This window comes from Dipteris shenzhenensis, chromosome 33, assembly GCF_047967505.1.
Source record: "Dipteris shenzhenensis isolate YYH24624 ecotype China chromosome 33, Dip_SZ_1.0, whole genome shotgun sequence".
NCBI lineage: Eukaryota > Viridiplantae > Streptophyta > Polypodiopsida > Gleicheniales > Dipteridaceae > Dipteris > Dipteris shenzhenensis.
In genome coordinates this window covers 12231068-12243977 of record NC_141628.1, presented here as the reverse complement: position 1 = coordinate 12243977, position 12910 = coordinate 12231068, and the positions used below count along the sequence as shown (strand labels likewise).

General features: G+C 45.1%; 1 protein-coding gene across 3 annotated transcripts; it reads left to right on the top strand.

The window, feature by feature from the left end:
- The first annotated feature begins 1513 nt into the window (after positions 1-1513).
- LOC147879700 (uncharacterized) lies at positions 1514-12610 on the top strand. 3 transcript variants are annotated; one of them, XM_087371479.1, is made up of 9 exons: positions 1514-1640; positions 1762-3657; positions 9187-9315; positions 9464-9599; positions 10027-10115; positions 10217-10328; positions 10870-10976; positions 11151-11312; positions 11410-11850. In XM_087371479.1, the coding sequence occupies exons 1-8, from the start codon at positions 1519-1521 to the stop codon at positions 11248-11250; spliced, it is 2691 nt and encodes an 896-aa protein (XP_087227605.1). In that variant the 5' UTR covers positions 1514-1518; the 3' UTR covers positions 11251-11312; positions 11410-11850. The 3 variants fall into 3 exon arrangements, with proteins under 3 accessions (XP_087227605.1, XP_087227604.1, XP_087227603.1); XM_087371478.1 differs by adding an exon at positions 12146-12610 and having other exon boundaries at positions 1543-3657; positions 11410-11478; XM_087371477.1 differs by having other exon boundaries at positions 1543-3657.
- Positions 12611-12910: the final 300 nt, after the last annotated feature.

The following is a 12910-nucleotide window of genomic DNA, read 5'->3' as shown; positions in this document are numbered from 1 at the left end:
GGGGGGGAGGGATCTCCTATGTTTGAGTGTCCGTGTGTGTATGCATGTGAGGAAGACACTCAGGGGAGAGAGGGCATGTGTGGGTGTGTGGTGGAGAGTGAAATGTTATATGTGCACACACACACACACACACACACACAGAGTATGCAATAAGTGTGAGAGGTGCTCAATATAACTATTCATGCATATGGGTGTCTATCACAAAGAGAGAGAGAGAGAGAGAGAGAGAGAGAGAGAGGAAGGGGGGGGGGATTCTTTGTGTAAATTCTTTGCCACTTGATCAACATCACATGGCAGCTCATCTAGCTAAATCATTAAGTAAACTAAGCATGGATCCAAGCCAAGCAGTGCCTATAGTGGAGGCAGTTTTTGAAATTAATGACATTTTAACAATCCTTGAAGAAGAAGAGCAAAGCCATGGCTATGGCTGCTGTGTAGCTTGTTTGATGCCCTTCTCCATTGCACCTTCTTTGCAGCTCAACTATGGTGGTGCCTTCCTCACACATCCCTTCTCTTCATCTCCACATTCTTCCTTTTCCCCTACTCGTCTTACCCCTCAATTTCTCCCCTGCTTACACCGCACAGCTCTAAGAGAGGGACGCAGAGAGGGACATTTAACCTAATGGTACATTTGTGAGAAATGATGGGAGAGAAAGAGGAAGGGGCTGAGCAGAGAGAAGGGTGGCTAAACGGAGAGACGGAGAGAGAGAGAGAGAGAGAGAGAGAGAGAAGAAGAAGAAGAAGAAGAACGGAAAGAAAGAGAAAAGGAGATTTATAGAGGAGAAGGCGGTGAAGGAGGAAGTAGGCAAAAGCTTCGCGATAGACTAATATTCCATATTAATATTAATATTTCCATATTCCAATAGGTTAATTGTGCCTTGCACCCCAAGAGACTAACTAAAACATTGAATAACTCTCATCGTGGGTCTCGCTCCCTTGCCATCGTCGACTTGAATTAACCTATTCATTCGGGTTGATTAATCCCCAATAAACCTGTTCATGCGCATCTTGAATTTGCCCTCCTTTCGTTCTATCCTGCACTCTGTCTCTCTCTCTCCAATCAGCCCTCGCCTCTCTCTCTCCCTCCTTCCCCCTCTCTCCCCCCTCTCTCCTACTTCTCCTATTCCAGGTCCTAGAGAGCCTTTCACAGGCCCTCCTCCTCCTCTACCCTCCTCCCCTCACCTTTTATAGCAAGCTGGAAAGCAGAAGCTTCTGGAGAGTAGAAGCTTCTCCAACAAGCTTCTGTATCGTGTGTCGATTACTTGTGTTAACGTATGGAGAACTGCGCACGTACAAATCTTTCCATCTATGGCGTTATCGTATGGCGAATTGCACGAATTAATTGTTCCATCTACGGCGCGCGAATTAATTAATTGGGCCTCAAAAATCAATTGGGGGTCCCTAATTAGTTGGTGGCTAATCCTAATTACTTGTGATACGAATTGGTGGCTAATCCTAATTACTACTGGCATGCCAAAAATCCAAAAGAAATTTCTAAAACACTAAGTTTGAATTCGTATGCAATACGATCACAAAAAAGCTTGTTCGATTGATTCGAAGGCGTTCACCGATTCGCTCCGGTTTTCTGAGAAGCGGCAGGAGCTTCATCAGATTGCATCTCCTTCAGCTCATGGCCTCAGGTCGGCACCCTCCTCGCTCCAGAGTAAGCTCAACCTCTTCTTCTTATTTTGCGGACCGTCAAGATCTTGATTACAGCTGCCGTTCTAGAGATTACGAGCGTCGGGATTCCTATTATAACAGCAGGGATACAGAAAGAGACAGGGTTCGGGATCGGGAAGGAGGGAGATCTGGTGAGAGAGATCGAGAGCAGGAGAGGATCAAGGACAGGGATACGTTCGCTACAGACACCACCGCAAAATCGGGACGCACCAGGCACGATCAAGGAGACACGAATCGGCGTGTGAGTCCGTTGGCGAGACCCTCGTCGAGCGCAGCAGCGAAGGGAGCTTCCGTGCAGGTCTCTTGGTCCGGTTCTCCTCTCTCGAGCGAGGATTCCCTCAACAGCGGAAGGACGCTAGGGTTCCAGGACGATAGCAGCTCTCCGGGAGGAAGAAAGGTTACAGAGAGGGAGCCAGGGGAGCTGTCGAGCGGAAGCAGATCGGAGGAAGCAGGAGAAGGGGCGGTAGCAGGGCAGCGATGGTCTAAATCAGCGAGGCGATCAAGTCGTGAGGGAGGAGAAGGAGAATGGGGCAAAGGAGAGACTGCAAACCCAGCTACAAAGAGGAGGAAATACTCCCCTATTGTATGGGATCTTGATGAGAATTTTCCTCAGAAAGGTTCTGGCTCTGTGGGTTCTTCTCTCAGAGTAAGTCCTGCAAAACTACACCCAGCAGTAGCTTCACCCCCTTTGCCTCTCCCCCCTTCCGCTTTGCCATCCTCCCCACCACCTCCTCCCCCTTTGCCTCTCCCTCCTCCACCACCTTCGCCCCTCCTTTCCACTCCTAAGCTCCTCACGCCTCACCCTTCCCCTTTCACTCCAATTTCCTCTGGACCCATACCCTCTGCCCCTAGTGCCTTGGCCTGCCCCTCAGTCTCACGACCCCTCTCTCTTTCTGGAGCACAGGCATCTTCAGGGAACATATCCCTATCACCCTCCCCTCTTGGTTTGAGGACTTCTGCAGTTAGTCGGTCTATCACCCCCTCCCCTTCTTCTCGCGAGCATCTCCAGTTTTCACCTTCTGGTGATACGGAGAGATATCAACAAGATGCACGGATGCAGGACTCCTCCAGTAAGTCTCCCCTTTCTCAGGATGAACTAGAACCAGGACAACTTTCTAATAGTCCTGGAGATGATGACACTGAGAATGCCCCCAGCATCAGTATTGCAGCTTCTCGTTGGGCAGAAGAGAATGCATCCCCCATAGATGGGAAATCACCCTATGTTGGCAGTGGAAAAGCAAAGGCGCTGCCCACATTGAGTTCAGAAAGTGATGAAGGTCACTTATTTTCAGCCAAGGAGAGAGGCACACAGGGTAGTGACCATAGTAGGTCACCTGAGCCTGGAGAGTACTTCAAAGATAAATCTGAAGCTTTATTTGGGTCAGCTGCTGGAAGTACTTCGGGGAAAGACCAGGACGTCAAGATAGACGAGCAATATGAGGGGGGATTGAATGAGAGAGAGCTCATAGACCATGATGAAGATGCGCATCGTGAGGGTGAAGAAGAACATCCTGGATTGGATTCCGAGGAGGAACTGGCTGCCCCACCTGCTATCCCACCACAGCGATTAATAAATATGCTGCAAGGTTGTAGAAGCGTGGATGAGTTTGAGAGGTTAAACAGGATAGATGAAGGCTCGTATGGGGTGGTTTACAGAGCTCGGGATAAGAAAACCGGAGACATAGTAGCTCTAAAGAAAGTAAAGATGGAGAAAGAGAGAGAGGGCTTCCCGATGACATCTCTAAGGGAGATAAATGTACTCCTTTCAATTCATCATCCTTCTGTTGTGGACGTAAAAGAGGTAGTGGTCGGTAGCAATCTTGACAGTATATTTATGGTGATGGAGTACATGGAGCATGATATAAAAGGGCTTATGGAGACCATGAAGCAGCCCTTTAGCCAGAGTGAGGTCAAATGTCTAATGCTTCAGCTTTTGGAGGGAGTCAAGTACCTACATGACAACTGGGTGTTACACAGGTTCCCTTCTACCCCTCCCCGCTTTTCCCTTTTCCTCCTCTCCTGCCCCTTGCCTTCACCCTCCACCCTAAAATGATGGATCTTTCATTGATCAATTGATCTTTCATACATTTGATCAAATGTTTTTTACACGAGACATTCAAATGTATATGATTTTTGACACGCAGGAAATCAAATCTACCGAAGCTTTCAGCATAGTAATGAATCTAGACACTTCCCCTTCTCTCCTTCTCTACTTCGCCAACCCCCCTCCTTGTGCCCCCCATGTCCACGTTTTCCTTGTTTTACACAAATCGAGATAGATCCTTGTTATTTTATTTGTTCCTTTATATATGTGCTGGCCCAAAAAGTGCTGTCTTTTGATGGACACAGGTGTTACAAACAGCATGGGTAATAGCACCTGTCTCCTCTCCCCATTTCTCATACCCAAAACTACCCACTTTCTCGTACCCAAAACTACTACCCAAAACCACCAAGGTCTACTGCACCCTTTGTCCTCTCAAATGGGGGCCCTCCAACAACAAAAAAGAAAGAAAAAGAAAGGAACAAAAGAAGAAAAGAAGAAAAAAAAACATGTCACTACATAATGGTTAACCTTACATATTTGAAAGAGTCCCGATTAACTCCACTTCTTTAATTTTATGAATTTTCGTTAGTGCAATGGGACTGCTGCCAAGCATGTCCATGTGCATGTGCATTAGAAACACCCCATGATGATTTGATGATGAAGAGGGATTGAAACTTCATGCCTTATATAGGCCTGTCCGTGCATTAAATAGGCCTCAAGAGGGCTGGAATAGCCAGCCCAGTCTAGACTGGACTGACCAGCTAATGTCACCAAAATTCCGTTGCCCACCTTTATGTGAGGCGTTTATAGTCTCTCTCTCTCTCTCTCTCTCTCTCTCTCTCTCTCTCTCTCTCTCCAACCTTCATTCGAAGGGACAATCGTGGCTCTCTCTCTCTCTCTCTCTCTCTCTCTCTCTCTCTCTCTGTGCATGCACAGAAGGGGAATGATACAAGGAAAGCAAGGGGGATGGTAGTGGCTTCCTGTTAGGCGCATTATGAAAATGGGTGGCCCATGAGAACACCAGGGTGAGGTCCAGACCCCTGTTGACAAGCAGAGGAGGGTGGCCAAGCCTGCATGGGGCTGCTGCTGCTCCTCCATAAAGGGACAGACAGCACATTGCCTGCTGCTGCTCCTAAAATGCGGGGAAGGAAGCTGAGGGGTGATGCCTGCATAGCCCCCCTTTTGCATGGAAAAACACAGTGGTGCCTCTGCTCCTAAATGCGAGGAGGAAAGCTGCAGAGTGATGACTGCACAGCCCCCCCCCTTTTTTTTTTTTGAGGTGAAGGGGAGGGGAAGAGGTTGGGCCCGCGGGGGGGGGGAGAGGGGCATCGCCATGGCAGCCAGCCAGGCAGAGGGTCAAGGAGAAGCCATGGCCAAGAACAGGGTGATGGGAAGAATTGGGAGGGAGACAGAGGGCAGAGGAGTGAGGAAGAAAAAGCACAGAGAGGAGAGATCGGGCAGAGGGGTGAAGGAGAAAGAGCACAGAAGCCCACATGGTGGGGAGGCACAACAGAGAGGGAGAAGGAATGGGGCAAGAGAAAAAGCAGAGAGTGGAAGAAAAAGGCCGCGTTTTTTGTTCTAACCTCCTCCTCTGTCAGATCACGAATGCACCCCTCCCCCTTTTTGCGTCCTCCCGCCATTCCTTTTTTACCCCTCTCCTATACCACCCCAACAAGAGCTAATACATTTGTCTTGTGTGGAAGCATTGCGTATGTTTCATGTGCTTATTATAGGCTTGAGTTTGGGGATGGTAGGGGGCCAGATCTAAGTTGGCAGGCCCTTGTTTGGTCAGGCAACTCACTCTCTGTCCTGCTCACTACTACCTGAACTGAGAGAATAATGCAGTCAACACAATGAACTGTGGAGTGAGTATGAGAGTCTGAGGGAGGAAAATTATAGGCCTCTGAAGAGGAAAGAATAACTGAAATAATGTCTTGCCCAAAGGGCTGAATACAACTGTAAGTTACTGAAAGGGTCTAAGTATTGTCAAGGGAATGGACACTCACTGCAAAAGAATGTGAAAATACTGTATGGAGGGACTAAATCCTTACTGTAGGAACTGAGAACTGAAGGACTAAGGGGCTGCTCTGATGCAGACCCCTGCTGCTTCCGGAACCCGGACTGAACTGGAGCCTGTGGATGAATCTATAGGTGCCAAGGATGATCTGCTGCTGCCCTGAACCTGGCCTGAACTACTGCTGCCGATCCTGCACTGCTGGCTGAGGGTACATTGCCTTGCAGAAGCCCTGAATAGAGGATGAGAAGTGAGGCCAAGGAGGCTTCCTTTTATAGGTCCCCTTGGGCCCTAGAAGTGGGCTGGTACTTCACCGACCAGACCCCTCCCCTCCCTGACTGGCCTGACCTGGGGGCTCAGGTCTGTTGCTACCCTCCGACTGCCACGTGGTGCTGATGTGGCACTGTGCCGACGTGGCCCTGTACCTGTTGAGAACTGAGAGAGGAATATAATGGGCCTCCAAAAGGAAAGAATAACTGAAATAATCCCCAATTACTGAATACAACTGTAAATAACTGAAAGTACTAACTACTGTATGGAGGGAATGAGCCCTCACTTCAAAAGAGTGTAGAAATATTTTTATGGAGGGACTAATCTGTCACTGTAAGAGTTGAGACTAATGGGCTGTCCTAATGCAGGTCCCTGCTGGAACCTGGACTGAATAGGAGCCTGTAGATGAACCGGAGCCTGCTGGAACCGACCAGGGGCTGGTACTTCACCGAACAGACCTCTGCCTGCCCCGACTGGCCTGACCTGGGGGTTGGGTCTGCTGCTATCCTCCGATTGCCACATGGCACTAATGTGGCAGTCTGCTGATATGGCCCTGTGCGTGGCCTTGCACTTGTTGATGTGGCTGCATTGCAGGGTCTGCTGACATGGCAGCTGTTGATGTGGTCACCTACTGACATGGCAGTCCAGCATGCCACGGGCTGAGGATGCCTGTGACACCAGACCTGCCCTTCTGTGAGGTCTGTAGGACCCCTAGGTTGTCCCTATGCTTGATCAGGTCGGCCAGTTTATGGCTCTCCCTAGCCTATATAAAGTCCTCTTTACATTTTGTCACACGAAAGCCCTTTTACAAGGCAATGCACGAAGTTGAGCAGTCCATTGGCTCTCCATTCAGCTTTCATCTTTGCTGTAGCCCTTTGCTGGATGATTGTAGCTCATGTTGAGCAAGTTTTCCCCCACTTGTGGACGTATTTTTGCTCTTCATCCCCGCTCGCGGGCTCAATGCTTATACACCCATCTTGTGAAAGATTGGAGAGAGATTGAGTGATCCTTCGTTGCATAGGGTTGCTACAACATTGACTGTAATTCTAACAGAGTATCAGTCTTCAGAGCCCACAGTGGCACTCTTTAATACTCTAACAAGGGAAAAGCAGCAAGGGAGAGTAATCCCAAAAGCAGCGGTGACGCAAAGGGGGACAAGTCAGGTATATCGGGGAGAAGACACTAGTGACTAAAATGTTTCTATTGTGTCAAACATGATCACATTTCTAAAAATTGTAGAAAGAAAAGGGTAGACCCGCAGAAAAAGGAACTTGGTAACCCAAAGAAGAGTCAAAATCAGAGTCAACAAATGCTACAAAAGAGGAACAGTGTTTTGCTTGTGCAGTGACTTGGCGTAAAGCTGCACCCATCAGACAAGATAGAGCATCAAATTTTGTCTGTTTCTGTTCTTCCCTGTGCGATTTTTGTTGTCCATTTCTGTTCTTCCCCATGTGATTTCAGTTTCTGTGATTGCTTCCTTCAAGAAAATTTCGTTTGGCTGAAATCGGAATCCTGTTTTCATTTTCAATTTTATCTGGTTAAAATCGAAATTATGAAGGCAGGTGAAAATCGGAAATCTGAGGGAAGGGGAAGTTTGGTTTTTTGTTCTTCCGCATTCCAAGTCGTTCAGGACCAGGGTTGGGTTTTGTGTGTAGACTTTAATTCCTCACAAATCATTCTCCATTACACCACCTTCGCTAGTAGGCAGCCTCCAGATAATGGAACGGGTAAAGAACCCCGTTCAAGTAGCAAGAAACTCAGTTTTTAAAAAAATTGTTTGGAGGTGCGTGATTGGGGATTTTTGTAACGACACCAAATCGAGAAACAGAGCAGTAGAAGGTTGCAATTGGAGAAGTGTTCAAAATTAGCCACACCATTCTCACACACAGGCTAAAGTTTTGGGGCTCCAGCTACATTTTGGGACTGCAACAACATATTCTACAGCTACGTGAAAGGGGAGTATCTTAAGCTGGAAATTTTTCATTTTCTAGTTTAAGGAAACCTCTTGCTGAATTTTCTACAATTTAGTTATTCATAACAATATTTGAGGGAAGAAATGGATGGGAATAATAATGAAGGTCAACCCTTTTAAGCTGAGGCAGTGCCAAGTGAAGAGGAACTTTTGCAAATAAGAAGTGAGTCTATGATAAAAAATTACATGCTGCAGCTCTATTAATAGATGTCAATACCAATAGTTCATGTGTTTGTATCCCTCAGCATGCTTGCAAGTGTGTGATGCTCGGACCAAGACTTTATGGTGATGTGCCAATACCTCCTTGATGTAAAGCTCCTATCCTCTTGATAAGTGAGGAGTGTGTGGCTCCTTTTAAATAGAGAGATGTCCTCCTTGAGACAATCTTGTCCTCCGTAGGGCTGCATTGGATTGATTTTCTTTTGTAGAAGGCTATCTTCCTGCCATAGTTTGCCTATGAATTTTTCAGTTACCAGGGACTTTTGCATTCGAAATGGACCCTGCACAGTCCGGGAGCTCCTTTTGACTACTCACATGTATTGCCTTGTTCATTACTATTGTGTGCATCTTTCTTGTTTTCTGTCCCCACTATTTCAACACCTCTGCGATAACGCCTTGGGGGTTTGGTGCTTTGCCATTGGCTAATCCATTTTCTTTGTCCTCAATCGACATGATACCTCGTGCTTTGATAGAAAGTGACTTTGTTTCCTTGTCATCTCCCCAACCTCTCTCGTAGAGGCTCTTGATAAATGCTATAATGTCGTCCCATTTTGCCCCTCCTTGGGATTTTTTTGCATACCTCTCCTGTTGTATACTTTGCAGGAATCTCCTTTTATTTTCTCTCTCTAATTACTGTTTTGTATTCCCCGTTCCTTGCTACTTTTTCTTCTGTTATTGCTGAGTTCCATGTGTGTCTTACATCTCTACATTCCAAGCTGTTACAGGACATTCCTTTCCCTTTTTTAAAACATATTTAGTCTGTTTCAACTCTATGCAGTGCCTTGCCACTTGAGCCTGTGTAGGGTGGTTTTCATACGCATGGCTTTGCTGTAGTCCGTCTTGATCCAGGGTGGCTGTCTCACACTTGTAGGCAAATCATGTGACGTAGTGGCAATTATGGGAAAGTGTTATTTTATTTTCTAGTTAAAATCCCATTCGTGTTTTGTTCTCTCAAAGTGGTTGTTGATCTTGTTATGAAAATTGCAGGGATCTCAAGACTTCAAATTTGCTGTTGAATAATCGTGGTGAACTCAAGATTTGCGATTTTGGTCTAGCAAGACAGTATGGAAGCCCTCTTAAAACTTATACCCAGCTGGTTGTCACACTTTGGTATAGGTAATGTGCTGTGCTTTTTTGTAGCTTTTGTGCATACCCTCAGCTACTTTGACTGGCTTAAAAGAGTTGTATATTTATTATTATTAATAGGAATCTCAAAGGAAGCTTTATGGCACTCTCATTGTTGATATTTGTATAATTTTTGCAGGGCTCCGGAATTACTGCTTGGGGCAAAGCAGTATTCAACAGCTATAGATATGTGGTCTTTGGGCTGCATCATGGCTGAGTTCCTTGCAAAAGAGTCTCTGTTCAATGGCAAGAGTGAGGTGGAGCAATTAGACAAGGTAAACTATCTTTACTTAATATTGTTGTGGTGCAGCACCCTATGTGGTTGTTTTGGGGCTTTTCCAGCATTAGGAGCGTGTGCATGATTATGATGATATCCTAAGCTTTGTTTATTCACTACAAACCTTCCATTCAGTTGCTTCCTTTTCTTGTGTTAGTTTTCTTTGCTTACATGAATACCCTACATTCGAGGCATGTCCTGTTGGGTTTGTGGTCGTTTTCTTAATGTTTGTATACCTCTTTAGATATCATTATTCTTTTCTTAGCTTAGCTAAGACTGTTTCTTGCCTCATATTTGCTCCCTATGTTGCAATTGGAATTAGTATTAGGTAGTCAAAGACTGTTATGATTCTAGATGAGGCCTGACAGTGAACTTGTTGACTTGGTTTGTATGAACTAATTGATAAAGTGTTTATCCTTGTATAGATTTTCAAAACTCTGGGCACTCCAAATGAAACCATCTGGCCTGACTTCGCTAAACTGCCTGGTGTAAAGTGCAATTTCGTCAGACAACCGTAAGTATGGGTCTGGGCAGTTCTTTGCAATTGTGTTTCTTCATAGAGCATATGGATCTCTATTACATTGTTTTTTTCTGATTGTTGAATTGATACTGCAGTTTTAATAAATTGAGGGAGAAGTTTCCACCAACAGCATTTGCTGGAAGGCCAGCTTTATCAGAGAAGGGATTTAATTTATTGAACAGGCTTCTACTGTACGACCCCAAAAAGGTATGACAGTCTATACTAGTCAGCCAGCATGAACGATAAGATGTTTCAATTTGTTGTGATGCCAAAAGTCTTTCACCTCTAGAATTTGTCAGAAACTCCCTATGAAGACTTTTGAACAAACAGACGGTCTTGTATGCAGTGTGTGCATATGTGTGTGCGTGCGGTGCAGGGGGTGGTTTGGTGTGGTTGCGTGCATGTGGGTGCAAGTGTGCACTGATGGGTGCTGATGATGTCAATGGAGATGTCATAGTAGTAAGTCCCTCGCTAATGTTTACAGCTTTCACCCTGTTCACGTGCAGTGCAGGGGGTGGTTTTGTGTGGTTGCATGCATATGTGGTTGCAAGCGTGTGCTGATGATGTCCGTGGAGATGTCATAGTATAAGTCCCAATGTGATGCAGTTTGCGGCTGTGCATTAAAATTGCGCTGCTTGTTTTGCTTTTAGAGAACGACTTAGGCATGCTCCTAGATACATCTAGGTGTATGATTTAGGTCTCAATGCAACTGCATGCTTCTTAATGCTGTTTTGGCTTGTGCTGGCAGCGTATAACTGCTGAAGAGGCTCTCAACCATCCATGGTTCAAAGAGGTCCCACTCCCTAAAATGAAGGAGTTGATGCCCACTTTCCCTGCTCAGAGTGAGCATGACAGGTGAGCTGATAGTTACACTGGTTGTATCGTTATATTGATGCATGGCATACAAAATAAAGTTAATGAAGTTTTTCCATCTTGTAGTTTGTGGTTATGTTTTTGGAAGCAAACATTGGATTTACTGTCTGTGTGCTCATTAATATGGTGCTTGGTAAACCGTAAACTTCATTCCAGGCGAATGCGAAGGTATATGAAAAGTCCTGACCCATTAGCCGAACAGCGTAAAAGAGAGCTACGACAGGCTGAACTTGGTGCAGGTGGTCTTTTTGGTTGACTGTCTGGTGCTGGCTACAAAATGCATCAAATATTGGGAAGGCAAATTCTGGGATACTGCTGGTAAGCTTTGATCAGCAGTTGGTTCTTCAACCTGTATTTTGTGGTTTTGGATAGACAATGACCTGAACTTTTTATTTTGGGGCAACTTTCTCTCCAGATCTACCTTAAAAACTGAGCCATGATGGCTTTGGTGCTCAGAAACTGCAGAATGATGCATTCAGTAATGGTAAGTCCAAAAACCAGCTTCAATGAACTGGCTATAATTTGAGTCTGATTTCCGGAGGAAGTTCATAAAGGTCCTTGAAGGTTTGTGGATGCTGGTTGGTGCTCAGCTAAAAGAGGACCTTTGAAGTTTCAGCATTTCTGTAGATTGAATAAAATCTTGTCTGGGTTGCATCTGCAAATGAAGTTCAGTTGTAGCACCAAGTCTGCCAGGTTTTTTACAGCTACAGCCCTACTTGGAAGAGATGGGCTTGAATTTGGGCAAATAGCTATAGAAAACCATAATACACTGATTGCTCTTCCTTCTGTCAGTGGGGCCTTAATCTCAATGAATGAAATAATGGTGGAAACACAGTGGCTTGGTGATGAGTTCGTATTTGAGAGTCTTAGGGTGACTGTGTTGTGTGTCCGGAAGTTTGTTTTGTGACGGTGTGACTTGATGTTGGAAACAATTCAGAGTCAGTTGTTTACCCAAAGGATGGGCAGTCTCTTTTGTGGTGGCATATCTTTCTTTTTCATCTTAAGAAGTGTAGAGCTATGCAAAGTATGGCTTATGTTGTTAGTTTAATTCAAAAGGACTAAGTTTGTAGCATGTTGCATACAAAATACGTCTGCTCTAATATTGTCATCTGGTCTTGTTGACTCTAGTTTGTTTGATCATTCCTCCACAGATGCATGCCAATAAGATGATACAAGCACAGCTTGCCGAAAATGGCTTATAAAGATTATTTTAGACTGGAAAGCACCATGCCACTTACAAAGCTTGTATCTCCTCTTGAGATAAGAGGGAACTTTGCCAAGTCAACCAGTACTAAGATTAATGTTGGCCACATTAGGGTTTTGGCAAGGTGGCTCTCCTGACAATGAAAATGGTAGATTCAATGATCGCAAAAGCCTTTGAATCTTCTATTTTATGACATTTATCGACCCTGATCTAAATAGATGTGGCACATACTTCTGCACATTTGTTATGTATGGTCTCCATCTGCTTCGCTTGACTTGAGAGCTGGTCTTTCTCCCTAAAAGTGTAGCACACAAACTTTATGTCTTTACCTCTACTTGATCTTATCTGTTCGTTCTCTTAGTCTCTCAATGCTTGCCATTTGGACTCATGGTTTTGTCAAATGCATCATCAATGAAGCTCATGTACTCTTGTAATTTAAATTCAGTAAACTCAATTATTATGTATTGTCTGTAGGTGCACGTTTCTAAGCAGTAATGTGGATTTTTGCAATATGCACTTGCTATAGAATGTGGTGATGAATCGAAACATTCTAGAAGTCGGATATGTATGTTTGACAGCATATGTCGTCACGCATTGATGACGTTTGTTGAGATGTCATACCAGCTAGTCCTTGTTGTGAATGAGAGTCTTTGCTTTTCAACCTTGAGTGATTGCAATGAGATGGAAACTGCACTATTGAATTCATCCAGCT